General features: G+C 47.9%; 2 protein-coding genes across 5 annotated transcripts in view; one reads left to right on the top strand and one right to left on the bottom strand.

The window, feature by feature from the left end:
- rpgrip1l (RPGRIP1 like) overlaps positions 1-27,017 on the bottom strand; it is a 385,377-nt gene that overhangs the window by 56,038 nt on the left and 302,322 nt on the right. The window lies entirely within an intron of this gene.
- On the top strand, positions 719-25,129 carry LOC140430649 (uncharacterized). The gene is made up of 2 exons (XM_072518263.1): positions 719-890; positions 21,619-25,129. Exon 2 carries the CDS (start codon positions 22,105-22,107, stop codon positions 23,089-23,091), a length of 987 nt encoding a protein of 328 aa, XP_072374364.1. The 5' UTR covers positions 719-890; positions 21,619-22,104; the 3' UTR covers positions 23,092-25,129.

Genomic DNA, 27,017 nt, shown 5'->3' on the forward strand with positions numbered 1-27,017 from the left:
ACACCAGCAGCTCCCCACTGCTGCAGCCCTGGAAATGACTTGGCCGTTCTTGGGCCCGCGTCCATGTCGATTTTGCTGGTACCTTTCTCGGCTCACTGTTTCTTCTACTAATTAACGTGCACTCTAAGTGGATGGACGTCTGCCCAATGCCGTTCATCACCATGACAATGACGATCAAGAAACTCTGTGTCTTCTTCTCCACCTACAGGATCCCGGAGGTCCTCATGTCAAGCCTTCTTGCACTCTAATGGGATCCGCCACATCAGGACGGCCCCCTACCGTCCGGCATCGAACTATCCCCATGCAGTTACAGGGATTGCCCCTGCGGAGCTTCTGATGGTCGGCGTCTACGGACCAGATTGGGGTTGCTGTTGCCTGACATAGAAAGTGTGAAAGGCACAGGACGTTGAAACCGTGGTTCCGCATTCCAAGCATCCGGCTCGTGTTTTTGTCCTGGGGTCGAGATTTACCACGCTGAAGCTGACCGCTGATTTAAGGGCACTGTTCTGTGGCGGACCGAGCTGACCTCGTATCGGCTGCAAGTGGCGCACCAACAAGTGAAAACCAGCTGCTCCTGCCAGAAAAATAGCTCAATAGTAATTAGAGCCAGACGCCCGGCCGCGCCCGTGGGCCCTGACGCTCCACCCTCTCTGTGCGTCATGGCAGCCTCGAGTCCCCCGGGCTGCCGGTTCCTCCCCTACTTACGCCACAGGTGCCAAAATTCCCCGCCAGTCTGGACAGAAGAGGCGCACCCGACTCAGGTACTCTTCGCCAGACCTTCCTTCGTCTGTCGCCGTTGAGGGCCAATTGTTTCTTAAGAGACGCTTCTGCCCTTGCCTCCCCGTCTCGCCCCGAACGCGTATGCAACGGCACCGCCACGGACGTCGGAGGTAGGAATGTCATAACCTGGGATTAAGCATGGGATACTAACGAAATCTTAAGTATGTCAAAGGACACTTATGAGGCTGGGGGATTGATATCCCCACACTATGGGGAATACAGACTCCCCCACTGAGGGGTGAGGTGCTCCCTTCTACATCCTGTATAAAACCGGTGGGCCATGAACTGTGAGCTGGCTCCTTGTAGTAGGGTAACTGCTCTGAACTCTTGTTCTGTTGCATTAAACCTTTTTCCTTTGACTCACCCAGTGGTGTGGACTCCTTTCCTGACCGTATAACACGTATAAGGCCAGAATGGCTTATTTGAATACTGGCTTCCAGTGCTTTTAGCAGGATTGATTCCTTGGATTATTTCCAGTGTCAGCGATATACTATTGCAGCTGACATTAATGAGCTAGGTTGTTTGGTCCACCATTAACAATGTTCTGCAATACTGTGGACCAGCCAAGCACAGGTATTTGGACTGTTCTCGTCACTGGTGCATAGAAACATTCCCCACCCAAGATCTTTCCCCCACCCCATGGGAGCGTCCACCTACCTCCTCCTTCAACTCCCCCAACCCTTCCTCCACCCCGCTCCCCCCTCAACCCTTCCTGCACAACTCCCCTCCCACCACTGTGAACCACGTGTGTGGTGAACGATGCCCTCTCTGTCAATCCTCAGGAAAAGCTCTCCCACAATCGTGGGGAGAGGGCCCATACTGGCAATGGCGCCAGACATCAGGCTCCACACCACTTTCAAGGAGCATGCCTTGGAGATAATTGGTGTGGGCGAGGACAGGGCGGTCACCAACGCTGGTGGAAGCCGCAGAGGTGAGGATCCACCGGGCACCCGGAAGACACATGTGAGTTGTTATTGCCTTACTGACTGACCCATTAGTCCCACTGACCGCATATCCATTCTCCCCAGGTCCTCCAGCCGTCGGTGCTGGCCCGACCTGGGCGACACCCTCTCCAGCCTTCCAGGAGACCACTTTGGAGGAGAGCTCCAAGAATGCCACTGTACTAGCCGCGTCACAGCTGGCATCTCCACCAGCGCAGATACACACACCTTGGTGGGAAATGTTAGTGGGCAGGCTTCTGGGGCACAATCTGGTGAGCACCACACAGCTGCTGATGTACTTCAGGTGGAGGTAGGAACCCTCAGGTGAGACAGCAGTCGGAGGTCTGGATCTCTGGACCCAGCTGAGTCCCAGCCTGATGCTAAGCCTGTGGAAAAGGTCATCCCGTAGCTGATGGAGACGTTAGGGTGCAGCCGGGACATTCAGAGGCCGATGTCAGCGTCACTCCAACAGATCCATAGCCGCTTGGAGGAGTCCCAGAGGCTACGGGTGCAGGCAATGTCGCCGGCAATGTGTGGTACCGAGGCCAACACTGCAAGGATGGCGATCATAGTGGAGAGCCTGGTGCATGACCTCGGCACCATTAGTGAAGGTATCCAAGTCTCGCACAGTCAGTGACGGCCACGGCTGAGGGTCTCGACAGAATATACCTTTCGCTGGAGGATGTCACCCAGTACCAGGCTGACCTCGATGAGGTTGTGCAGGACATGTCCTGCTCTCAGATGGCCATGGCCAAGGTGCTGCGGAGCTTATCCCAGTCGCAGGTGGGCATTGCTGAGGTGCTGCAGAGCATGCCACAGACACTGAGGAGCATCAATGAGGATGTTGACACGATGGTGTGGACCATGGGGAACCACCAGGGCTGGCAGAGGAAGCCAGTACTCAAACCAGCTGCCCCTCCGTCCCAAGGTGAACCCCAGGGCCCTTTGGGCACTGACCGGGAGGAGGGGGCGCTGAACGCCAACCGGACCCATTCCCCGGAGTGACGATGGTGGCCACCAGCTCCCACGAGTTCCACCCCTCTGATGAGGCCATGTCTCACAGCCAGCACACGGGACAGGGAGGCATGACTGTGCATTTGCTGCCGACAAGTGAGCCAGGGGCATCGAAGGCCACGGGACGTGGTAAGCAGCTGGCTGAATCCACCTCAGATGTGCATCGTGGAGACACACCTAGACGTAGTGGTAGAGCTAGCAGGGCAACGCACATCATGGATCACTGAGGGCACCAGGGGAAGGGGTGGGGGTGGGGTTAGGCAGGGGGTGAGGGGGCTAGGGGTCGGGGAGGGGCAGCATCAACGTGAGGGTGGGGAATTGTCAAACACAATAAACAGCTTTGTGTACAACCAGTATAATGTCTCTGTCACCTTCTTCCGCAATGTGGGCTGACCTCCGAACGGCTGGCCCATCTCTCCATCCACCGCGTGGCACTCACCCACCCTCTGGCCATGGAATGTCCCGGAGCTGTTTCCTATCCCCTGGGTGTTCGGATGTCAGCTGCTGCGTTTGTGGTGTGCTTCCTGAAGTGTTCAAGCACAGTGTCCATGCCTCAAGGTGTGATTGGGATGCTAGGCAATGACTCCCACATGCTATATGGCCTGTCCACTCACGGGAATCCACTTGGGTTGTGTGAAGCGCTCACCTAACCACGATTGCCAATTACCTATTAGCGATAACCTTCAGTCATACGGCCAGAGGCCTCGGCAGTCGGTGGGGTTATGGGTGGACAGGCAGGGACAAGGATTGCCGCAGGAACGGGTACACACGATCCAGGGGTTGGCATGGTGGTGCTGCGCGCCGTTGCCCCCTGGTTTCCCCCCCGCACACCCCCCCCACCCTCCCATGGCGGCCCACCCCTGCAGAGGGTCCCCCACCTTCAGATGAGGTTCCCCACCCCCTCCACCGCACATTGGGATGGCACATCCAGTGCCCCTGGGATCTTTGCCTGTGAACAAAGATGGCTGCTCAACTCCCCACAGGAGATTCACCTTTTTCAAAAAGGAGTACTAATCGGCGCCAGCGTGACCACTTGCTGGGGAGGCCGATAAATGACGGGAGGCCATTGGATATGGGATAGCTCTCGTTAATTGTATGGAAATGAAGCTTAAGTGGGTTCTCGCCACGCTATGACGAGATCCTGATTTCACCTATGGGAGCAGGGGAGTTGCATCGCAAACTGTTTGGTGCATGGTGCGGTTCTCGTTTTTGCCTCTCCCACTATTCACCAGCCTTATTTTGCTCGAGCGAGAGCTTTCCTTTTGTCAGATAACGCTCCATTCTCCGTCCGATCGGGATACCCAGCTGTAGACTGAAAGTCCCCAGAAATAATATCATAGAATATCATAGAATTTATAGTGCAGAAGGAGGCCACTCGGCCCATCGAGTCTGCACCGGCTCTTTGAACGAGCACCCTACCCAAGCCCACACCTCCACCCTATGCCCACAACCCAGTTACCCCATCCAATATAAAGATCGGGAGAGCCCGAAAGATAAACAAGAACTTCGGCAGAATATTCATTTTTACCACTTTGACCCTCCCCGCCAACGTTAAGTGCTGTATCCCATCTCTTAAGATCCTCCCTGGCCTCCTACACCAGCTTCGTTAAGTTCCATTTATAGATTTCATGGAATTTCCAGTGCAGGAGGCCATTCGGCCCATCGGGTCTGCACCAGCTCTTTGAAAGCGCACCCTACCCAAGCCCACACCTCCACCCTATCCCCATAACCCTACCCAACACTAAGGGCAATTTTGGACACTAAGGGCAATTTAGCATGGCCAATCCACCTAACCTGCACATCTTTGGACTGTGGGAGGAAACCGGAGCACCCGGTGGAAACCCACGCACACAAGGGGAGAACGTGCAGCCTCCGCACAGACAGTGAACCAAGCTGGGAATCGAACCTGGGACCCTGGAGCTGTGAAGCAATTGTGCTAACCACCATGCTAGCGTGCTGCCCACAATATCACCTTGACATTAAATTATCAAAAATCAGTATTGATCTTCACTTGATTAGCTAATCAGCAAATGCACTGCTTCGTTAGGTAATAGATCATACAAGAAGTTCCCAGATTTGATCCTTGATCTGTGCCAAATCAGCTTGGAAAGCAACAAAAATATTTAATTCAAGAGTTGGGTCTTAAGTAGAGTCTGATGTTGGAGAGGGTGGTAGAGAAGTAAAGGAAGAGAATTCCAGCTGTCTTCACAATCTGTCACATTTCCAGAACTATTAAACGGATAAGCTCTCATTTCTCTCAAGGTTATAGTTTTAAAGTTATGTCTGTAAAGGCAGCCCATCTGCCACCTCCAATACCATTACTATGCTTCATTTCTCAGTCCTCTGCTGTGCTCCGCAACACAACCATGTTATACAACACAACTGCACTCCAGACTATATATCACAAGACCCCACCCATGGAAGTGATTTTAGGTCAGGAGCTCATCTCAACATTTAGTTGTTGGCTAATGATCCTCGTGCTTCAATCATGCGCTTTCTGATGTTACTGAATTTTCTCAATGAGATCTTTGAGATATCAATTACAGAATCCTGCATATGCTCTCCCACCCCAAGATGTGAAATATGCAGTAGTTAGAATTCAACAGACAAATAAAACTGACACAAAAGCTTATTTATCATGAGAAAATAAATGACGAGTTATCCCCTAATTTGAGTGAGGAGACTTTGCGTTAGTGTTCTATGCTTTGAAGAGTTTTAATTAATGGATGATCAAAACAAAATATACCATCCTCTAACTCAGAATCTAATTTTACCTTTTACACAAAAAAACATTGAATTATAGTGAGTTATTTCAATCCAACATACAATTAAATAACAAATATGATTATGATTGGCAATGTAGCATTAAAGTTTTAGCAATAAAAGAATCCTGCACAAATGTAAATTAAAACATTGTGCAAAACAAAGCTTCAGAAAACCCCATTTCATGTAGCCTACTCAAAGCTTCACCCTAACCACAGACCAATAGTCAAGCAGAGATATAATGAAAGCATCTGTAACTGTATTAACTGTTTAAAGCAACATCTGGAATGCACTACCTGAATGGATGCTGGAAGTGGATTCAATAATAACTTTCAAAAGGGAATCGGATAAAAATTTGAAAAGGAAATGTTTGCAGGACTACGGAAGAAGAGAATGGGACTACTCTTTCAAAGAGCCCATGGCAAAGGGTCACATAGCCTTGTTCTGTGCTGTATAGTTTTAAGCAAAGTCAAATCTACACTAATTTCCAATGAAATAGGTGCAGCTTTGTTAAAGTCAAATTAAGTGTATCAAGTTTTAAATATGTGTTTCCCTGTTGAACATTTAACAATATTGGCTAACAATCATCAAGATAATGCTAGCATTTCAAGTGCTTGTAGGGTGTTACAGCCTCTATTAGTCAAACAGAATAGTTAGCCTTATCGGTGTTCATAGGTAATGATCAAGCCAATTAACTACTGTTGATAGATCTTTGATCAATACTGCAAATACATGGCAATGCCTACAGAAGACAGTTTATATACCAAATCAGTATTGCCAGCATAGATAAACAGTAAGGCTGCATGTATCAGGCAAGTTATTATCATATAGAATACAATGTAGTGGTCACAGATACAACCTTGTAGCAAACAAATCTCATTTAAATCCAAATTCCTTTCTGGTACCAATCAGACAGAAAAAGACAAAACCACATGATTGCAGTTTTGCAAAATCAAAGGACTGCAATTTCTGACACATAATGTTGTGATTTACAATGTCAACTTTTTTTTCTAAATCAAAAAAGCAGTTCCCTATGAGTTGGCCCCTACAGAAAACATGATGGATGTTTTCAATAAATTCAGTAAGAAATATTTGGGTTTAGTGAAAGCAAAAGAGCTCTGACGGTAATCTATCAAACATTCATGTTTAATTCAAAACAATACATTCATGCATGCTGAATAAGTTTGATGATACATGATGTTAATATTGAGATCAAATATGTCATTGAACCTGTATAAAAGAAAGTACCTGGATATTCTTTTGGCAAAAAAACAATTGTGAGTTACAATTAATGATAAATGGAGAATGATTTGATTTGAAGCAGTTTAATTGTTTGTTTTGTTGAAATGGGCTTAAGTGAGAAGCAAATGCTTGTAATCGCCAAAACAGGTAGACCATCTGTGGAGATGTTTTGCTAGATTCAGTCCCACTGCAGAATATTTTTGTTAACTAATGATGTAGGATTATTATAGGTAAGAGTATTAATCTTAATTAAGCTGAACCCAATACTGAAACTAAGTCAGTAAAAATTTATTTTCGAAATTTCTGGAAGACTTTAATGCTATAATAAAACCATTACTGACTCAAGTATAATAGACATTTGACTTTTCACTGCATGTAATGACAAAAATGGAATATCTAATTTTTTGATAGTTACTAAAATTTAAAAGTATTCAGTTCTTACTATTGGTTTTATCATATAATCCTTTTGTAATTCTTAGTTCAATTTTAAAAGGTACTTTATTATCTTTTCCACTCTCAAGATTCCTCTGCACCATTCCCAAGCTGACATAGTTCTGGGCGAGTGATTTGGAATGATTTTTCTTATGTCCCAGTACAGACAATAAAACAGAATAACCTTTCTTTTTTGGTCTCTCAATCCTGTGCTATCTTTGACAGAGAGCAGCCAACTGAACTACTTCCAGGTCTCTGTCAACATGGTGTAGTGTTCTACAAGGAGCAAATGCACTGCTTATGTGACATATGTGGCATAGATCTCTATGTGGTATATCTCCTTGCCTCCCAGAGTTGAAATGGATTAGCTAATTGGCTATGTATACTCAACCCTTATAAAATACACTGCATTAAATGTTCATTTTCATCTGGTAGTGGTAATCTGACAGAGTGGATCATACACCCAGTGTAGGATCTTTCCAGTTTTTATACATTTCAATTGGCAGGTTCTACAAAAGGTGGTTGATCTGCTCTGCCACATCACTACCCAGGAGGTGAAGAAGAACATTATAGAATTGCAACTATTGATGTTTGTCATGATCCTATTGTTAAGTATCTTAGGTAAGACAAAACAATACAGCATATTAGATTGACTGGATTGTCGTAACAATTTTCAATTGGTCTGCGGTCAGGGGCAGGAGTGTTTGTCTGTGGATGAAGCAGGTGCGGGGATCCAGAAGGTAGCAATGGATGAGCCTCAGCTCTGCAGTTTTCTGACAGGTTTTTAGATCTTGCAGGTTGTGTGGATGGGAGAACGGGCTGCAGGGTGGATGAGCAAACTGATCATGTCAGTGTGGTGAAGGAAACCATTCAAGTGGGGAGAGTAAAAAGGAATATAGTTGTAGTAGGGTTCAGTATAGCTAGCAGAATATACTGTTCCCTGAAGCCAAAAGTATTTGTCCCAAGAGTTATATTGCCTGCCCAGCACCACGGTTAAAGACATTTACTTTAGGCTGGAGAAGGACTTCGAGAGGGAAGGAAAAGATCCATTTGTTGTGATGCATGTGGGTACAACAACATTGGTAGGACTGAGAAAGAGGTCGTACTAAGGGACTACCTTTAAGTTCCCATTTTAAGTCATTCCACTTTAATGTTGATCAGTTAAAAGGGCCAGCTTTGGAGTTTCATTCTAACATGTTTTGAGCTAGGTCTGATATAATCAGTGCCATGTTGGAATGGCCTCTTCTGCTCCCTGACCCTCCCTGTCACTGCCGACCTTCCATCGCAATGATCTTCCTTCTCGCAGGCTCTCCCGGTCACTTCCAACCTTCCCTCTGGTCGACCCTCCCTCACCATCTCCCAATTTGCTCACAGTGAGGGGTCCAAAAATGCTGGTGGGAAAGGTTTATAGGCCTCCTAACAGCAGTCATATATTGGACAGAGCATTGAACAAGAGATTATTGGAACTTGTAATAAAGGCAATGTAATAGTTGTGGGGGAAATTAATCTTCACATAGACTTGACCAATCAAATTACCGAAGGGCGTCTGGAAGATCAGTCTGAGGAACGTTTTCATGACAGTTTCCTGGAGCAATATGTAATAGAACCAATTAAGGATAAAATTATTTTAGATCTATTATTGTGCAATGGGGCAGGGTTAATTAGTAATGTTTGAATAAAAGACTCACTGAGAAATAGTGATCATAACCCAAATAAAATTATACATTCAGTTAAAAATCAACATACTCCAATTTCAAGCAAGCCAATTACATAGGTATGAGGGGAGAGCTGGCCAAGAATAATTGGGTCAATTGACTAAAAGGTATGGCAGTAAAGAAAGGGTGGGAAACATTTAAAGAAACAATTTAAAATGTCCGAGAAAAATACACTACTGAAAAACAAAAATGCAGTAAAAAAGATCCATCTGTGTTTTTTAAGAAAGTTAAGGATAGTATTTGATTAAAATAAGAGACTTAGTATGTTGCAAAGGATAGTAGTATGTGTTATGATTAAGGCTGTTTTAGAGTTGGGGCAGGCTTTGATTTCCCTGCTGTTAAAGAAGGATAAGAACCCAGTGGTGTGTGGGTTGTATAGGCCCATATCCCGATTGAATGTGGATGCCAAGATATTGGCAAAGGTTCTGGCGGCAAAATTGGAGGGGTGTCTCCCAAAGGTGACAGGAGAGGACAAGTCGGGGCTCGTGAAGGGAAGGAAGCTGTTTTCGAATGTGAGAAGGTTGTTAAATGTGATCCTGTCGCCGGCGGAGGGAAATGAGACAGAGGTGGTGGTGACACTGGATGCAGAGAAGGCGTTTGATCAGGTTGAGTGGATTATTTGATGGCGGTATTGGAAAGATTTGAAAACAGGCGCCGAGGTTTGCGGAGTGGATATGGCTGTTGTATAAGGAATCGATGGCGAGTGTTTGCACTAATAATATGAATTTGGGGCACTTGGCTCTGCATTGGGGTATGAGGCAGGGGTGTCCTATGTCCCCCCTGCTGTTTGCACTGGCCATAGAGCCTTTGGCAAGTGTGTTGAGGAGCTTGAGGTTGTGGTAGGGGATAGTGAGGGGGGTGGAGCATAGGGCATCTTTATATGCAATGATCTGTTACTGTACATTTCGGAGCCGAGGACGTTGATGGGGAGTATAATGGGGCTACTCCAAAGATTTGGGTTGTTCACGGGTATAAATTGAACGTACGCAAGAGCGAGTATTTTATGGTTTCCCAGCTGGGAGTTAGGGTCGGGGGGGCTGCCATTTCACCTGGGGACAACCCACTTTAGGTACTTGGGGGTGTAGGGGGCTCAGGACTGGGGTGGGCGGTGAGGGTATAATTTTACTAGTTTGTTGGGGAGGGTGAAGGCCGATTTGGCAAGGTGGGACAACCTCCCTCTGTCGTTGATGGGCCGGGTTAAGGCAGTTAGAATGAATATGCAAATGCAATTTTTGTTCCTATTTCAGAGCCTGCCGGTCGTTCTACCAAAATCCTCCTTCAAAGAGGTGGAAGAATTGATCTCCTCGTTTATTTGGGAGGGTAAGGTGGCCAAGATTAAGATGGACGCGAGGTTTTGGAGATGAGATGAGAGTGGGATTAAGGAAATTAATGATCTGTTTCTTGGGGGGGCGGGGGGTGATTCATGATCTTGGAGGAGCTGGGAGAGAAGTACGGGTTGGCGCAGAGGGAAAAGTTTAGATACCTGCAGCTTCAAGATTTTGCAGGGAGGTTTCCCCAACATTCCCAATAATGCCGGACTCCTCGTTGTTCGAGGCGGTGCTGTCAACGGGGGTGATGTATCGTCGATTTATGGGAGGATCTTGGAGGAGTATAGGGTGTCTTCGAGGGGTCTAAGGTGAAGTGTAGTGGGGGGGGGGGGTGGCGATGGAAGAGGGACTGTGGTGTGAGGTGTTGCGAAGGGAGAATGCCTCAACCTCGTGCTCGAGGTTGGGACTGATACAATTGAATGTCGTGTACAGGGTGCATCTCACAAAATCAAAGATGAACCAGCTGTTTGAGGGGGTGGAGGATGTCTGTGAGCGATGTGGGATGGGGCCCCGCAAACCATGTTCATATGTTTTGGTCCTGTCCAAAGCTGGAAAGGTATTGGCGTGAGGTATTTAGCTCTATGTCAAGGGTTTTGCATACTGATGTTGAGCCTGGCCCCCTAGAACCCATTTTTGGGGTGTCGGACAGGCTGGAGTTGCAGGCGGGTGAGGGGGCAGACATTTGCCTCGCTGATTTCTCGTAGTCGGGTCCTATTGGGGTGGAGGTCACATCAGCGTGGTGGGGGGACATGCTGGGGTTCCTGACCTTGGAGAACGTGAAGTTTGTGTTGAGGGGGGCGAAGGAGGGGGGTCCTACAATTCTTGGGGTTTGCTTATTATGCACTTTCGGGAATTGTTGCTGTTGAATGCTAAGGTGGGGAGGAATGGGTGTTTGTTTCATTTTTGTTCTATGAGCCTATGTTTTAGGTTTTACATTGCTGGGGTTCTGTTTTTGTTCCTTTTTTTTGTATGGCAAAAATGATGAAAATATGGTGAATAAAATATATTTTTTAAAAAGACTGTTTTAGAAACTAGCTACCAGCCATCAAAAAGTTAATATATAGGGAAAAATAGAATGAGTGTTAACTAGCCAGGAATATAAAAACAGATTATAAGAGCTTGAACATATATATAAAAAAGAAGAGAATAGCTGAAGTAAACATTGGACTCTTAGAAGCAGAGACAAGAAAAACTATCAAGAGGAATGAGTAAAAGGCAGAAACATTGAACAAATATTTTGTGTCTGTCTTCACAGTAGAAGACCCAAGTTACATATCCAGAAATAGGAGATAGCCTAATAAGAGTGAGGAAATTATGGTGATTAATATCAACAGAGAAAAAGTAACTGGAGCAACTCAAGGAACTATATTAGGACTGATAGAGGATTAGATAATAGATAGGAAGCAGAGAGTTGGGATAATAGGGACATTTTCAAGTTGGCAGGCTGGGAATGGTGGAATATGGCATGGATCACTGCTGGGACCTCAGCTGTTTACAAGCTACATTAATGACTTTGATGAAGAGACAGAGAGTAACGCATCTAAGTTTGCTGATGATACATAGTTAGGTGGGAATACAAGCTGTGAGGAGGACACAAAAAGGCTGCAGAAAGGTATAGGCAGGTTAAGTGAGTGGGCAACAAGGTGGCAGATGGAGTATAACGTGGGGAAGTATAAAGGTTATTCACTTTGGCCGTAAGAATAGAAAAGCACAATATTTTTAAGAGGTGTGAAACTTGCAAATGTTGATATTCAGAGAGACCTGGGTGTACCCATAAAAGGAACACAAAATGTTAGCATACAGGTAGAGTAAACTATTACGCATGCTTGTGTTTATTGCAAGGGGACTGGAGTACAAGGAAAAAGAAATCTTGTTGCAATTGCGCAGGGCTTTGGCTAGACTACATTTGAATATGGGGTGGAATCACGTGGAAGCGATGGGGATCTCGGCTGTTGGCTGGGGAGCTGGTAAGACCACGGGTCATTGATTTTCAAGAACACCCACTCTAGATTTTGATGCTCGAGTGGTGATTGAAGTCATTATAACATATCCAAGAGGCTGAGAGCTACGTCGTCAGTGCAATCAGACAGATGGTCATACTGCAGCTTAGAAGCATGAAGTAAGAAATGGAATGACTGGCTGCCAGGCAATCTATGAGAACCAGGCAGATAGTGTGGGGGTCCTGCCCGCTAATCCATTTTGGATACTGGTGATGGCGTTAGTTCCTTGGAAGACTACAGTCAAGGGCATGTTTGTGGCACCATGGACAGCTGAGCTATACAGGAGAGAAGGAAAAAGAACTTCACTCACCCAGGCAAATGGAGAGTATTCCATTACACTCCTGACTTGAGCCATTTAGATGGTGCACAGGCTTTGGGGGGCTCAGAAGGTGAGCAACTCGCCACAGGATTCCTAGCCTTTTACCTGCTCTGGTAGCCACAGTATTTATATGGCTAATCCAGTTCAGTTTCTGGTCAACAGTGACTTCCAGAATGTTGATATTGGGGAGTCAGCGATGGTAATTCCATTGAATGTCAAGTGACGATGGTTAGATTCTCTCTTGTTGGAGATGGTCAGTGCCTGCCACTTTTGTGGCGTGAATGCTACTTTCCACTTGTCAGCCCAAGCTTGGATATTGTCCAGGTCTTGCTGCATTTGGACATGAACTGCTAGTATCAGAGGAGTCACGAATGTTGCTGAACATTGTGCAGACATTTGCTATCATTCCCACTTCTGACCTCATGTTGGAAGGAATGTCATTGCTGAAGCAGCTAAAGATAGTTGGGCCGAGGACACTACCTTGTGGAACTCCTGCAGTGAAATCCTGAAGTAGAGATAATTGACCTCCAACTACCACAATCATCTTCCTTTTTGCCCAGGTGTGACTCCATCGTAGAGTTTCTACCAATTCCCATTCAGTTTTGCAGGGCTCATTGATGCCACACTTGGTTAAATACTGCTTTGATGTCAAAGGCAACTCTCACTTCAACACTGGAGTTCAGCTCTTTTATCCATGTTTGAAACAAGGCTGTAATTAGTACAGGAGCTGAGTGGCTCAGTGAGCAGGTTATTGCGAAGCAAGCCCACTTGAGAGCACTGTTGATGACACCTTCCATCACTTTGCAGAGTAGACTGATCAGACAGTAATTAGCCAGGCATGATTTGTCCTGCCTTTTGTGTACAGGACATACTTGGGCCATTTTCCACATTGCCGGATAGATGCCGGTGTTGTAGCTGTACTGGAACACCTTGGCCAGGGGCGCAGCAAGTTCTGAAGCTCATGTCTTCAGTACAATCGCTGGAATATTGTCAAGGCCTATAGCTGTTGCAGTATCCACTACCTTCAGCCACTTCTTGACATTATGTGAAATGAATCAAATTTGCTGAAGGCTGGCATCTGTGATGCTGGTGACCTCGACAGGAGGCAGAGATGGATTATGCACTTGGCACTTCTGGCTGAAGATTGTTGTGAATGCTTCAGCCTAATCTTTTGCACTGATTTGCTGGGTTCCTCCATCATAGAGGAGGGGGATATTTGTGGTGTCACCTCCTCCCGTGAGTTGTTTAATTGTCCAGCACATTCATCATTGGACGTGGCAGGATTGCAGCGCTTAGATCTGATCCATTGGGCAGAGTTTAGATCTGATCCATTGGTTGTGGGACCACTTAGCTCTGTCTATCACATGCTGCTTATGCGGTTTGGCAAGAATCTACCTGTTGTAGAATCAGCAGGTTGATACCTAATTTTTTTGTGTGCCTGGTGCTTCTCCTGTCATGCTATCCTGCATTGAACATGGTTAATACCCTGGCTTGGTGGCAATGGTAGAGTGCAGGATATGCTGGACCCGAGGTTACAGATTGTGATTAAGTACAATTCTGCTGCTGCTGATGGCCCACAGCACCTCATAGTTGCCAAATTCTAGATTGGTTTGAAATCTATCCCATTTAGCATGGTGGTAGTGCCACACAACGCAATAGAGGGTATCGTCAATGTGAAGACAGGATTTCATCTTGATAAGGACTGTGCAGTGGTCACCCCTACAAATACTGTCATGGACAGATGCATCTGTGGCAGGTAGGTTGGTGAGAATGAGGTCAAGTATGTTCTTCCCTCTTGTTGGTTCCCTCACCACTGCCACAGACCATTCTAAGAGTTATGTCCTTTGGGACTCCATCAGCTCAGATTACATTCTACACCTTTGCCACCCTTAGTACTTCCTCCAAGTGGTGTTAAACATGGAGAAGTACTGATTCTTCACATGTTGGCAGGGGGATGGGGGGGGGGGGGGGGTGCAACATGGTAATCAGCAGGAGATTTCCTTATCTATGTTTGCCCTGATGCCATGAGACTTCATGGGGTTCGCAGTCAACATTGAAGACTCTCAAGGAAATCCCTTCTGACTGTATGCAACTGTGCCACCACCTCTGCTGGGTCTGTCCTGCAGGTGGGACAGGACATACCAAGGTGTGGTGATGGTGCTGTCTGGGACTTTATCTGTAAGGTTCCACAAATATGAATATGTCAGGCTGTTGCTTGACTAGTCTGTGAGACAGCTCTCCCAATTTAGACGCAGGCCCCCAGCTGTTAGTAAGGAGGTCTGTGCCTGATTGAAAGTAGTTTTATGGGCCCCATGGGTACTGATCTCTGCTGCGAACCAGTTCCAAAGAAGAGTTAAATTGGACTTGAAACATTAACTTGTTTGTCTCTCCACAGATGCTGTTAGACATGCTGTCCATTAAATATGGTGCCCAAACCTTTGACCCGATAAGGGATTGGCAGAGATGGGATTTCCTGCCTCCACCTGCTGTGACAATCGGCATGTAAAATCCTGAAGCTGGCAAGTTAAGCTGGCTTCCCAGTGTGCTCAGAAATCCTTTTTCCCAAGTTAAACCCACCTGCACATGCCCATGTTAAAATTCACCAAAGAATTCCTAAGATGCCTCATGAAAATGAAATGTAATAAAGGATTATATTGGCGCAACTAAAAATGTTAACTTCAATCTGAGTTTTCATTCAAAGTAGGTTTTGTACACAGTGGGGGGTTGATATTCAAAATGTTTTACAGAATAAGGCTGTCAATACTATAAATGAATAGTACATGTACTTAATTTATAGTGTCTATCTATCACAAGTTTCTGAAAGTACATATGAGCATCTAATATAAATACAGTGCACAATGAGGCTGAAATCCATCATTTGTCTATTTCAGGCACAAATCACAGAAACTGCCCTGATAAATCTCAACAGTAGTGAGTAGTAATAAATTCTGAAGAGTTATATCTGTGGTGTTAAATAAATATGTTATCAATTAAAATTTCAGGGAAATTTATTTTGGTTCAAGTCAATGATTGCTTGTCTATGTAATTTCATTCAGCACATCCAATTTCCTATGATAAATTATCTTCCATCGTGAAATTGCAATGTTGAGGGTCAACTACCAAGCTTTGCCATTAAACTAACCTTCAAGATAATATTTCTTGTGTCTATCATATACATTGAGGCTGCTGACCATTGAGCTGGTGTTCTATTTTCTTCCCCCTCATTGGTTAGGTGATTATTCTTCTCCTTCTGTGTTATTTTCTACTTCAAATCCACAATCATGTTCTACAAAATATGAAAGCTTCCAGATTGCAGAAAATAAAACCAACTGATTCACTAATTACCTCAAGAAAGCCTATTAATAATAGGGAATTGGCAATCAGGTTAAGTGAGCACGTCACACAACCCAAATGGATTTCCATAGATGGGCGTGCCATGAAGCATGTGGGAATCATTACCTGGCATCCCAATCAGGCCATGATGCCTGGACACTGTGCCTGAACACTGTGGGAGGCAATACAACACAGGCAGCAGCCAGAATCTGACACACAGGAGATGGGACACAGCTCCGGGGACATGTCCGGGGTGAGTGCAACAGGAGGGGACCAGTGCCTGGTCCAGGTGACATTATGTGCGGGTGTCTGGTGTCTGTTGAGGGAGGCTGGGTGTGCATGGGTAGAGCGTTCTAGGCTTTGGAGGGGGGAGGGGGAGGAGGGAGGGGGGGGAGGGGGAGGAGGGAGGGGGGGGAGGGGGGAGGGGGGGAAGGGGGGAGGGGGGGAGGGAGGGGGGGGAGGGGGGGAGGGAGGGGGGGGAGGGAGGGGGGGGAGGGAGGGGGGGAGGGAGGGGGGGAGGGAGGGGGGGGGGGAGGGGGGGAGGGAGGGGGGGGGGGGAGGGAGGGGGGGGGGGAGGGGGGGAGGGAGGGGGGGGGGAGGGGGGGGGGAGGGGGGGAGGGAGGGGGGGGGGAGGGGGGGAGGGAGGGGAGGGGGGGGGGAGGGGGGAGGGGAGGGGGGGGGGAGGGAGGGGAGGGGGGGGGGAGGGGGGAGGGGAGGGGGGGGGGAGGGAGGGGAGGGGGGGGGGAGGGGGGAGGGGAGGGGGGGGGGAGGGGGGAGGGGAGGGGGGGGGGAGGGAGGGGAGGGGGGGAGGGAGGGGAGGGGGGGAGGGAGGGGGGGGGGGGGGGAATCAATGGGGGAATGGAGGGTCCCAGGGTGGGAGCCACCGCTAATTGTCAGTGTAACACCCTCTCCCAATTCCTTGCAGATATTGAACGGTATGGACGGTATTCTGGACCCCACAGAACATGCCCTTGGGGTGCTGCTGATAGGCCGTGTAGCCAGAAGCCAGAGACAGCGGCAGCAGTAGCACCTGCAGATGCTCAAGGCGGCCCACGTGCCGGACCCCGCCCCACACCCTGAGGACCCGGCTGCCCATCAGGCCAGGGAGGGACCCGGGGGCGGCCCGCGACAACCCAGGGTGTCACTGGTCATTCGAGCATATGACGGACAGCGGGTGCCTCAGGAGGCTCTGCCTCAACAAGGAGATGGTGTGTGCCATGTCCTCGTGGACTTGGCACCTTATGGAGAAGGAGGACATCCGTGCCCGGAGGTCGTCAAGATCAATGCAGCCTTGAACGTTTAAGCCTCGTTTCGTGGAAATTATAATAAAGACAAATTCTTCGAGGCTTCGATTCAGGAAATTTATTTGACACAAATGTTTGCGGAGAGGCCCATAGTCTGTCTAAGTAGCCATTCCACAGTGCTCTGAATTATACAGTTAAAAACCATTATATTTAAGTGCGAAATAAACAACTTTAAAGAGCTAAAAACCTTAGAACATATGCAAGAAGAAATATGAATGTTTTGCCCTTGGTTTAAAAACAACGAGTACGCATTTTATTGTCCTTCGGAAGAAAAACTTATTATCATAATAAGGCCGAGTCCCAAATAATAAGCAGTATTTTGTTTACGTTACCTGACCTACTTATTTTTGTTCAAAAGCAATGTTAAAATAGAGACAATATTCCCAGCATGCTTCTAAGTGGGCAACTCATTAATTTCCCTTCCACACCTCGGGATCATTCCAGGGATTAAGCGGGGACCTGTGTGGCATCTCGCAGGCCACAGCCCACGGGTGCATCCGACTGGTCACAGATGCCCTGTTTGCCCGGGCAAAAAACATATCAACTTTGACACAGACCAAACCCAACAGGATCCCCGGGCTGCAGGATTCTCCACTCGCGCCAGCATGCCCCAAGTCCAGGGGCTGATAGACTGCATGCATGTTGTCTTACGAGCACCAGGCCAGCTGGGAGTGCCCTTCGTTAACAGGAAGGGGTTCCACTCTCTGAACGTACAGCTGGTGTGTGGCCACACATGAAGATCATGCAATGTGTGCACGCTTCCCAGGGAATGTGCATGACAGCTACATCCTGGGGCAGTCGGACACCCAGGCCTCTTCGAGGACAACCCAGGATGGGCGGCTGGCTCTTGGGAGATAGGGGTACCAGCTGAGGACCAGGCCAATGACGCTGGTATGGAGGCTAGAGACCGAAGCACAAACCCAATACAATGTGGCCACCCGAGCTGTCATTGAACGGTGCATCGGATTGCTCAAAATGCTGTTCCGATGCCTCGAGCGCTCCTGTGGTGCCCTGTGGTACACTGCCTGGAGGAGGGCCTGCATTGTGGTGGTCTGCTGTGTTCTCCACAACCTGGCACAGCCACGGGGCAATGTGCTGGAGGCTGGGGATGAGGAACATGTGCCCACCTCCGAGGAGGATGGTACTGGGTCACAACTCCCAGCGAGTAGGACATTCTGCCGAGGCTCTCAGCCATGGCAGTCACCGACTACCATAATGCCATGCCTTAGACATCTCCACTAATGGTGCAGATGCCATGCCAGATTGTCCACTGGCAGTGTTGGCCTCAGTACCATGCATTGCGGTGACATCTCCTGCCCCCTTAGTCTCTGGGACTCCTCCGATTGGGTTTCGACCTCACATCACCCTCTGAATATCCCAACCGCTCCCTAATGTCTCCATCAGCTCCACGATAACCTTTTCCACAGGCTCAGCATCTGGCTGGGACCCAGCTGGGTCCAGTAATCCAGCAGACGTACGACTGCTGTTTCACCTGGGGGTTCCTGCCTTCATCTGATATACATCAGCAACTGTGTGGTGTTCACGAGATCGTGCCCCAGAAGTCTGGACCACTGACGTTTCCCACCGAGGTGTGTGTCTCTGTGCTGGTGGAGGGTGGGGATGACAGCTGTGATGCGTCAATTGTGGCATCCTTGGAGCTCTCCTCCGAGGTGGTCTCATGGGAGGCAGGGGAGGGTGACACCCCGGATGGGCCGTCACCGTTGGCTGGAGGACCTGCGGGAGAATGGACATGTGGTCAGTGAGAGACATGGGTCAGTCAGTCTGGCAAAAACGTTTAACCTCAGGGTGGGGCCCAGTGGATCCTCAGCTCTGCGGCGTGCGCCGACCTCCGCATTGGCTCTGTCCTCGGCTACCCCAGTCACCTCCAGGTCCGCAAGCGTGGTTCACAGTGGTGCGAGGGTGTGTGTGTGAAGGAAGGGTTGGGGAGAGTTGAAGGGAGAGGGGAATGAAGAGAGGGTTGGGGACTGCATGGAGGGTTGGGAGGGGTTGGATGCTCGTTTGGGGGCAGAAAGGTGAGGGGGGGGTGGGGGCAGCCCCTTTGGTGTCAACTCACCCGTGCTCCCTCGGGGGAACAGTCATCCCTCCTGCCCTCCACCGCATCGAGGAGCCTCCCCAGGCCTGCATTCGTGAATCCTGGGGCCGGTCTTCTCGGCACCATGGCTGTGGAGTGGGGTTGGCTGTGCAAGTTCTGTTTTTAAAAAATAAATTTAGAGTACCCAATTCATTTTTCCAATTAAGGGGCAATTTAGCGTGGCCAATCCACCAACCCTGCACATCTTTGGGTTGTGGGGGTGAAACCCACACAAACACGGGGAGAATGTGCAAACTCCACACGGACAGTGACCCAGAGCCGAGAACGAACTTGGGACCTCGGAGCCGTGAGGCAGCAGTGCCAACCATTGCGCCACTGTGCTGCCCGCAAGTTCTGTTCAAGTGCTGCTCGACCTTGTTAGTAGGGAGGGGCTGGCAAGTGCGGTCCCGGCGAATCGGCTGACGAGCCTTCATTTGTGGAGTGAAGCCTGTTGTGCCTTGTTAAGTGGACCAATTAACATTGAATAGCGTTACTGGCCTCGCCAGGTCAAGCGCCGCGGAAGCTCGTGGCAGTTCCCACTCACTACCCCACTGAGAAGTCTTTCCGGGATATCACTGTGGAGTGGGGTTAAGTGTCATTTCAGGTGGGAAAACCAGTGAGAATTCAGCTAGCTGTTCCTACACGATTCCCATCGCAATCCACCCTCACTTAGGATGGAATTCTCCGACCGTTGGGATTCTCTTTTCCCGTTGGCAGTGTGGGGTGGCTTCAATGGGAAATCCTATTGACAACAATGGGAAGAGAGAATCCCGCCGTCAGCGAACGGCGCACCGCCGGGAAACACACGGAGGACCAGAGAATCCCGCACTTCAAGTCAATTATTTGGAGCTTGAGGAGATTTTCACTGAATTCTCCCACACTTAGATTTTCTTTTTGAATGAGGACGTAAAGACGTCAGCACAACTGACTCCTCAGAGATCAGGGAGCCACACTAAAGGGTGCCCCCATCTCAAAGCTAAATTTAATGCCACCCCCCTCAACTGATACCAATTGATATCATGACCCCTCGCCGGTATCAGGGCATCTCCCCTGCCTGAGTGAGCGATAGCCCGCTCTGGGGTCACCCAGGGATCCCCTTCGGGCCCCTGCCAGGGCACTACCCAACCATTTCTCCAACCACGTGGGGGCTTCAATAGTTTCCAAATCCACCCAATGTGGCCATCATGACTGGTTTCCATTTTTGGCCTCACGCTGCACTGGCAGGGGCGGTGAATCCTGAGAGCCAGGATCCTCCGGCTAAAACCAGGAAAGGTATATTTAAATGAGTTTAAATACTCATTATGTGAGTCTGGTTCACGTCCAGCGAACGTGTCAACCAGAGTGCACCTGGTTCCATGGGCCGGAAGCATTGCGCTACGTTCGGCACCTGGCATGGACCCCATTTAGGGTCCCTCCCGGTATTCTCCAGGAATAGCTGAAGGTATGCTGAAGGACATCACGCGGGAGAGAATCACGGCCAGTATTTTTCCACATCGAATATCATTTGGAGGCAGCTCTTGAAGGAAGCACAGGCATAGAATGTATCGTGGGTAGGGTATTTCAAAATGCATGACCAAGCGTGCAGTACCACCACTGATGAAGCTGGCCAAAGCTAATTGCAATTCACAATATAGGTAGTGTCAAATAACTTTTCAGAGTATACTGGATCAGCATAGTTGACTTTTTGTTAAAAAGTATGACACCTTTGCACAATACTGAACGCAATAAACCAAAATCCGAGTAGGGCCAGGTATATTACATATACAATATACCTAAGGGAATAAAATGTGCATTGATTGGACAAGTAAACTAAAGAGTAAAACTACAACATAAAGCACAATAGTAGATTACCACTTGTCTGTTGACCTAATTCTGCATTACCAGCCGATAATCATAAAGACTAACCCATCTCTGTATAACTTGGAGAATTATTTGATAGCACATGGAAGAGTGGGGTTATCTGTACAGAATCGGCAGGGTCCCGGCCAGAGCGAGTCTCGTGAGTTTGGCATCTCAGTTTCAGCATTAACTAAAAACCTCCCAGGAAAACATCCAGATATTCAACAAACTGTTTACTTAAAACAAATCACTAATAGTTTATTCGATTTGATTTGATTATTGGTCACTTGTGAAAGAGAACATAAGAATATAAGGAAGAGGAGCAAATTTACACCTTACAGCACCTTAAGCCTGTTCCACTTATCCATAAGATTATGACTGATCTTCTACCTCAACTACAGTTTCCTCCCCATCCCAGATCCTTCAATGTCCAGAGTGTCCTAAAATCAATTAAGTTTGAACATATAAGAAGCAGCAATTTTATTTTATCAGAGCTATCTTTATATTTTCTTGCAGGTTTGAACATCCTCCTAGGCTAGTGGAGGCCTTTTGACCTGACCCGACCTGACAGAGAAGTGGATGGGGCCCAAACCGGAAGTGAGGCCCTGACCTCGATTTGGACCCGACCCATACCTTGAAGCGCCCAACTTGGCCAAAGCACTGATGCCAGACCGTCCGGCCCAGTCTCCCGAGTTCCCGACCCGGCCCCCGTCCACGAGAACCGGCCCAACGCGACCCGGAGAGGCCCGCCCAGCAACTCGACCTACCTGAGGATGGAGGAAAGAAAAATCCACGTGGAGGCCTGACTGGGCCGACTCCAAGACCCGACCCTAGGAGCGCCCAAGGAGGGAACAGAGCACGCGACCCAGCCCAACGTGCCTCAGGAAGCTTCTGTCTGTGAGCCAGGACCCCCTTAACGGCGGAGACCCCGCACGAGGACCCGTACGCGCTGCAAGGTATTCCCGTGCTCGCAGAACGGCGGGACACGACAGGATCGCAAACATGCACCCCCAGCAACCCCACTACTTCAAACAGCGCCCAGGATCCTGCAGATGTGACCCTGGAAACATAACCAGCGCCCTGGTCCCCGCTAGCACTCCGGCCCCTGCCAGGCGCAATCACCTACCTTCCACAAGGGCTGACTTCTCCCATCGGATCACGGGACCATCCAGCCGCAGCCGCCGACTGAGGAAGCGAGGGAAATGGAGCGGCCTGCAGGTGAGACTGAAGCAACGCGGTTTCAAGACTCCTCTCCCCAGCATACTCCTGGCAAACGTACAAGCGATCGAAAACAAGCTGGATGAACTTAACGCTAGACTTACTTCTCAGAGGGAAGTAAGAGACCGCTGTGTGCTCTGTTTCAGAGACATGGCTCACCCCGCCTCACCGGATTGTGCCATACAACCTGAAAGCTTCTCAATTCATCGGGTGGGCCTCACCGTGTCATCAAGCAAAGCGAAGTGTGGGGGGGTTTGCCTCCTCATCAACACCTCCTGGTGCTTGGATGCGGCGACCCCGACGACCTACTGCTCCCCGGACCTGGAATACCTGGCCGTGAAGTGCCGCCCATACTATCTTCCACGTGAGTTCACTTTGGCCATTATCACAGTGGTCTACATCCCACCTCAGGGAGAGGTGAAGGCGGCGGTGGAGGAACTGTACACAGTTACAAACAACTACGAAACAGAACACCCGGAGGCCTTGTTCATCGTGGCCGGGGACTTCAACAAGGCCAACCTCAAGAGTGCACTGTCAAACATCCACCAGCACATCTCCTCTCCCACCAGGGGCGACAACACTCTTGACCACTGCTACCCAAAAATCAAGGGCGCCTACCGTTCCATCCCCCGACCGCACTTCAGAAAATCAGACCATAAGACGGTGCTCCTTCTCCTGGCAGACAACCGAAACTCAAGCAGGAGAATCCAACTAAGAAGATTATGCACTGCTGATCCGAGGAAACAGAAGAGCTCCTACGTGACTTCTTAGAGACAGTGGACCGGTCCGCATTTAAGAACTCAGCGACCAACTTAAATGAGTATGCCACCACCGTCACAGACTTCATCAGCAAATGTGTGGATGACTGCGTGCCAAAGAAAGCAGTACATATGTTCCCCAACTGAAAACCATGGCTCAATCGCGAGATTGACTCCCTACTGAAGGACAGGTCTGAGGTGCCTCAAAGTCAGGCGACCCTGACCTATACAAGAAATCCAGGTACGACCTCCACAAAGCCATCCAAGATGCCAAGGGAGAATATCAGACAACGCTAGAGTCAAAGACGAGCGTTACAGACTCTCGGCGGTTGTGGCAAGGCCTAAACAACAAAACGAGCTACAAGTGAAGCCGAGTAGTATCTCTGGCAGCAGTGCACCCCTCCCCGATGAATTCAATGAATTCTATGCTCGGTTTGGGCTGGAAACCAACGATCCACTGTCGAGTGCCCCAGCAGCACATAACACACCCATACCCACCATCACAGCTTCAGAAGTCAGATCGGCCTTCCTGAAAACGAACCCTCGGAAAGAGACGGGTCCGGACAGGATGCCTGGTCGTGCACTCAGAGCCTGTGTGGACCAGCTGGCAGATATGTTCGCAGACATCTTTTACCTGTCCCTACTCCCCTTCCGGGGTCCCCACCTGCTTCAAGAAGACCACCATCATACTGGTGCCAAAGAAGAACCAGGCAACGTGCCTCAATGACTACCGTCCGGTGGCCCTGACTTCAGTCGTAATGAAGTGCTTCGAGGAGTTGGTCATGAAGTGCATCACCTCCAAACTCCCAGAACGCCTTGATCCACTGCAATTTGCATACCTTCGCAACCGGTCCACAGCAGACACCATAATCCCTGGCCCTACACTCATCCCTAGAACATCTTGACAAGGACTCCTACATCAGATTTCTATTTATTGACTACAGCTCCGCCTTCATCACCATAATCCTAGCCAAGCTCATGTCAAAGCACCAAAACCTTCTCACTCAGCAAGTGGATCCTCTACTTTCTGACCCACAGACCACAATCAGTAAGAACAACAACACCTCCTCCACAATAGTCCTCAATACCGGGGCCTGGCAAGGATATGTACTTAGCCCCCTACTATACTCCCTGTACACACATGTCTGTGTGGCAAAATTTGGTTCCAACTCCATCTACAAGTTTGCGGATGACACGACCACAGTGGGCCGGATCTTGAATAATGACGAGTCAGAATACAGGAGGGAGATAAAGGACCAAGTGGAGTGGTGCAGCGACAACAATCTATCCCTCAATGTCAGCAAAACTAAAGAGCTGGTCATTGACTTCAGGAAGCAAAGTACTGTGCACACCCCTCTCTGCATCAACGGGGCCGAGGTGGAGATGGTTTGCAGTTTCAAATTCCTAGGGGTATACATCTCCAAAAATCTGTCCTGGTCCACCCACGTCGACGCTACCACCAAGAAAGCACAACAGCGCCTATACTTCCTCAGGAAACTAAGGAAATTCGGCATGTCCACATTAACTCTTACTACCAACTTTTACAGATGCACCATAGAAAACATCCTATCTGGCTGCATCACAGTCTGATATGGCAACTGCTCAGCCCAAGACCGCAAGAAACTTCAGAGAGTCGTGAACACAGCCCAGTCCATCACACAAACCTGCCTCCCATCCATTGATTTCATCTACACCTCCCGCTGTCTGGGAAAAGCGAGCAGCATAATCAAAGACTCCTCCTACCCGGCTTACTCTTCCAACTTCTTCCTTCGGGCAGGAGATACAGAAGTCTGAGAACATGCCCAAACAGATTCAAAAACAGCTTCTTCCCCGCTGTTACCAGACTACTAAACGATCCTCTTATGGACTGACTTCTTTAACACTACACCCCTGTATGCATCGCCCGATGCCGGTGTTTATGTAGTTACATTGTGTTGCCCTATTATGTTTTTTTCTTTTCATGTACTTAATGATCTGTTGAGCTGCTCGCAGAAAAATAATTTTCGCTGTACCTCGGTACACGTGACAATAAACAAAATCCAATCCAACAATGTGTATTCAGATGGTGTTATTTATTTCATCTAGTATTTCATTTTGATGACCCCCAGAATTCTCAATATTCTCCTCCACGGCCTCCTCTTTTTATTTGCTAACAGGTCCCCATTAAATTAAATTTCTTTCAGCACAAAGGTGTCATTTTAAATTGCTGGGAATAATTGAAACATTTTCTGATTTTATTTACCCTCCTTTTTCTTTGGAATCTTGAGGGCCTCCTTAAATTGCTTTTTCACTATTGGCATCATGCCCTGGCTCCAGTTGGGACGATATTTTTTGCCTATTGCTGTCCCATATTCTCAAAACTTGGGAGGCAGAACTTTTATTATTTTGATGCCTGACACCTGAAAGGCCAAAGGGAGCTGACTATCATACATAATACAGAACAAAGCTATCATTATGCTGGAAGAACCAGTTAGTTATCCCTTGAATGCAAGCACAAAATGGCATCCATAAATAGCAGTGCAAATCTCTGCACTTTTGAGTGCAAACTGTGTCTGCAAGGTGCCGACAATAACACATCATCAAAGAGAGAAGTTTGAATTGGACCTCAACTAATATGCTTATTTTGATTTTCCTTCAGGGAATGATACTGGACTCAGCTAAGTTGCTCAAGGATAAAGAATACTAGATGAAGAAAATAAGCTGGAATACTTTCCTTCCAGTAGCATACACGCTCAATTTATAAGGACTCAAAGTTGGATTCTATTATGAGTTCTGTAAACCTCACTGTCAATTTCCCCAGAAAAATCAAGAAAATAAATTATTTTTACATGGTTAAAAAAATGCTTTCCACACCAGTTAGCAAAAATGTGAGAAATTATATTCAAAATATTTTTTTTAATTAGTCAGTCCCAAAAGTTTAGATTTGGCATGAATACCTTGGGTTCAGTGTCATCTCATCTTACTTTTGTGGGAGTTGACCCACACTACCGTTTATCTGTAAAATAGAATCCTCTTACAACCTGGACCAGATATTTGAGTCTTTTACTTTTGCAACCTTTCAATTTTAATAACAGTGGACATAGGAATTAGGAGTAGAGGTAGACAATTCAGCCCTTCAGCTTGGTCCACCATTCAATCAAATCATGGCTGAACTCTTCCTGATCTCAAATCCACCTCCCCACCTGTTTCCCATATCCCCTTAACCCGTTTTGTTTTAAAATCAGAAATATATCTATCTCCTTTTTGAAACCATTTAATGACTCAGATTCCACTGCACTATGGGGAAGTGAGTTCCACAAATTCACCACCCTCTGCGAGAAGTAGTTCCTCCTCATCCCAGTTCTAAATCTACTGCCTCTCAACCCATATCTGTGACCTCTCATTCTAAATTGCCCCACAAGGGGGAACATTTGGTTTACGTTTACTTTATCAATCACATTTAGTACATCTCGATCAGATCCCCTCTCATCCTTCTAAACTTCAGCAAGTATCAGAAAAAACTTTCTAATCTCTACTCGTACGTCAACCCTTTTATCCCCAGAATCAATCTGGTGAACCTCCTCTGAACTGCCTTCAATGTCACCACATCCTTCCTCAAATAAGGGGACCAAAACTGGACACATACTCCAGATGTGGTCTCAACAATACCCGAGACAATGGCAAAATACACTTGTCCACTTTTATACTTCAGTCCTTATGCAATAAACGCTAACATTCCATTTGCCTTTTTAATTACATGCTGTACCTGCATACCAACTTTCTGTGATTCATGAACAAAGACCCCCAGATCCCTCTGCCAATTTTGAATCTATTTTCTATTTAGATAATAATTTGCCTTTCTATTTTATCGGCCAAAATGGATAACCTCACACTTATCTACATTAAACTCCATCTGCTAAATTTTGGCCCAATCTCCTAGCCTATCCACCTGTAAAATCT

This window comes from Scyliorhinus torazame, chromosome 10 (genome assembly GCF_047496885.1).
Source record: "Scyliorhinus torazame isolate Kashiwa2021f chromosome 10, sScyTor2.1, whole genome shotgun sequence".
Lineage (NCBI taxonomy): Eukaryota > Metazoa > Chordata > Chondrichthyes > Carcharhiniformes > Scyliorhinidae > Scyliorhinus > Scyliorhinus torazame.

What these genes read in the sequence shown, in the direction of transcription:
- LOC140430649 (XM_072518263.1), top strand. Translation starts at nt 22,105, where the DNA reads ATGCACCCCCAGCAACCCCACTACTTCAAACAGCGCCCAGGATCCTGC.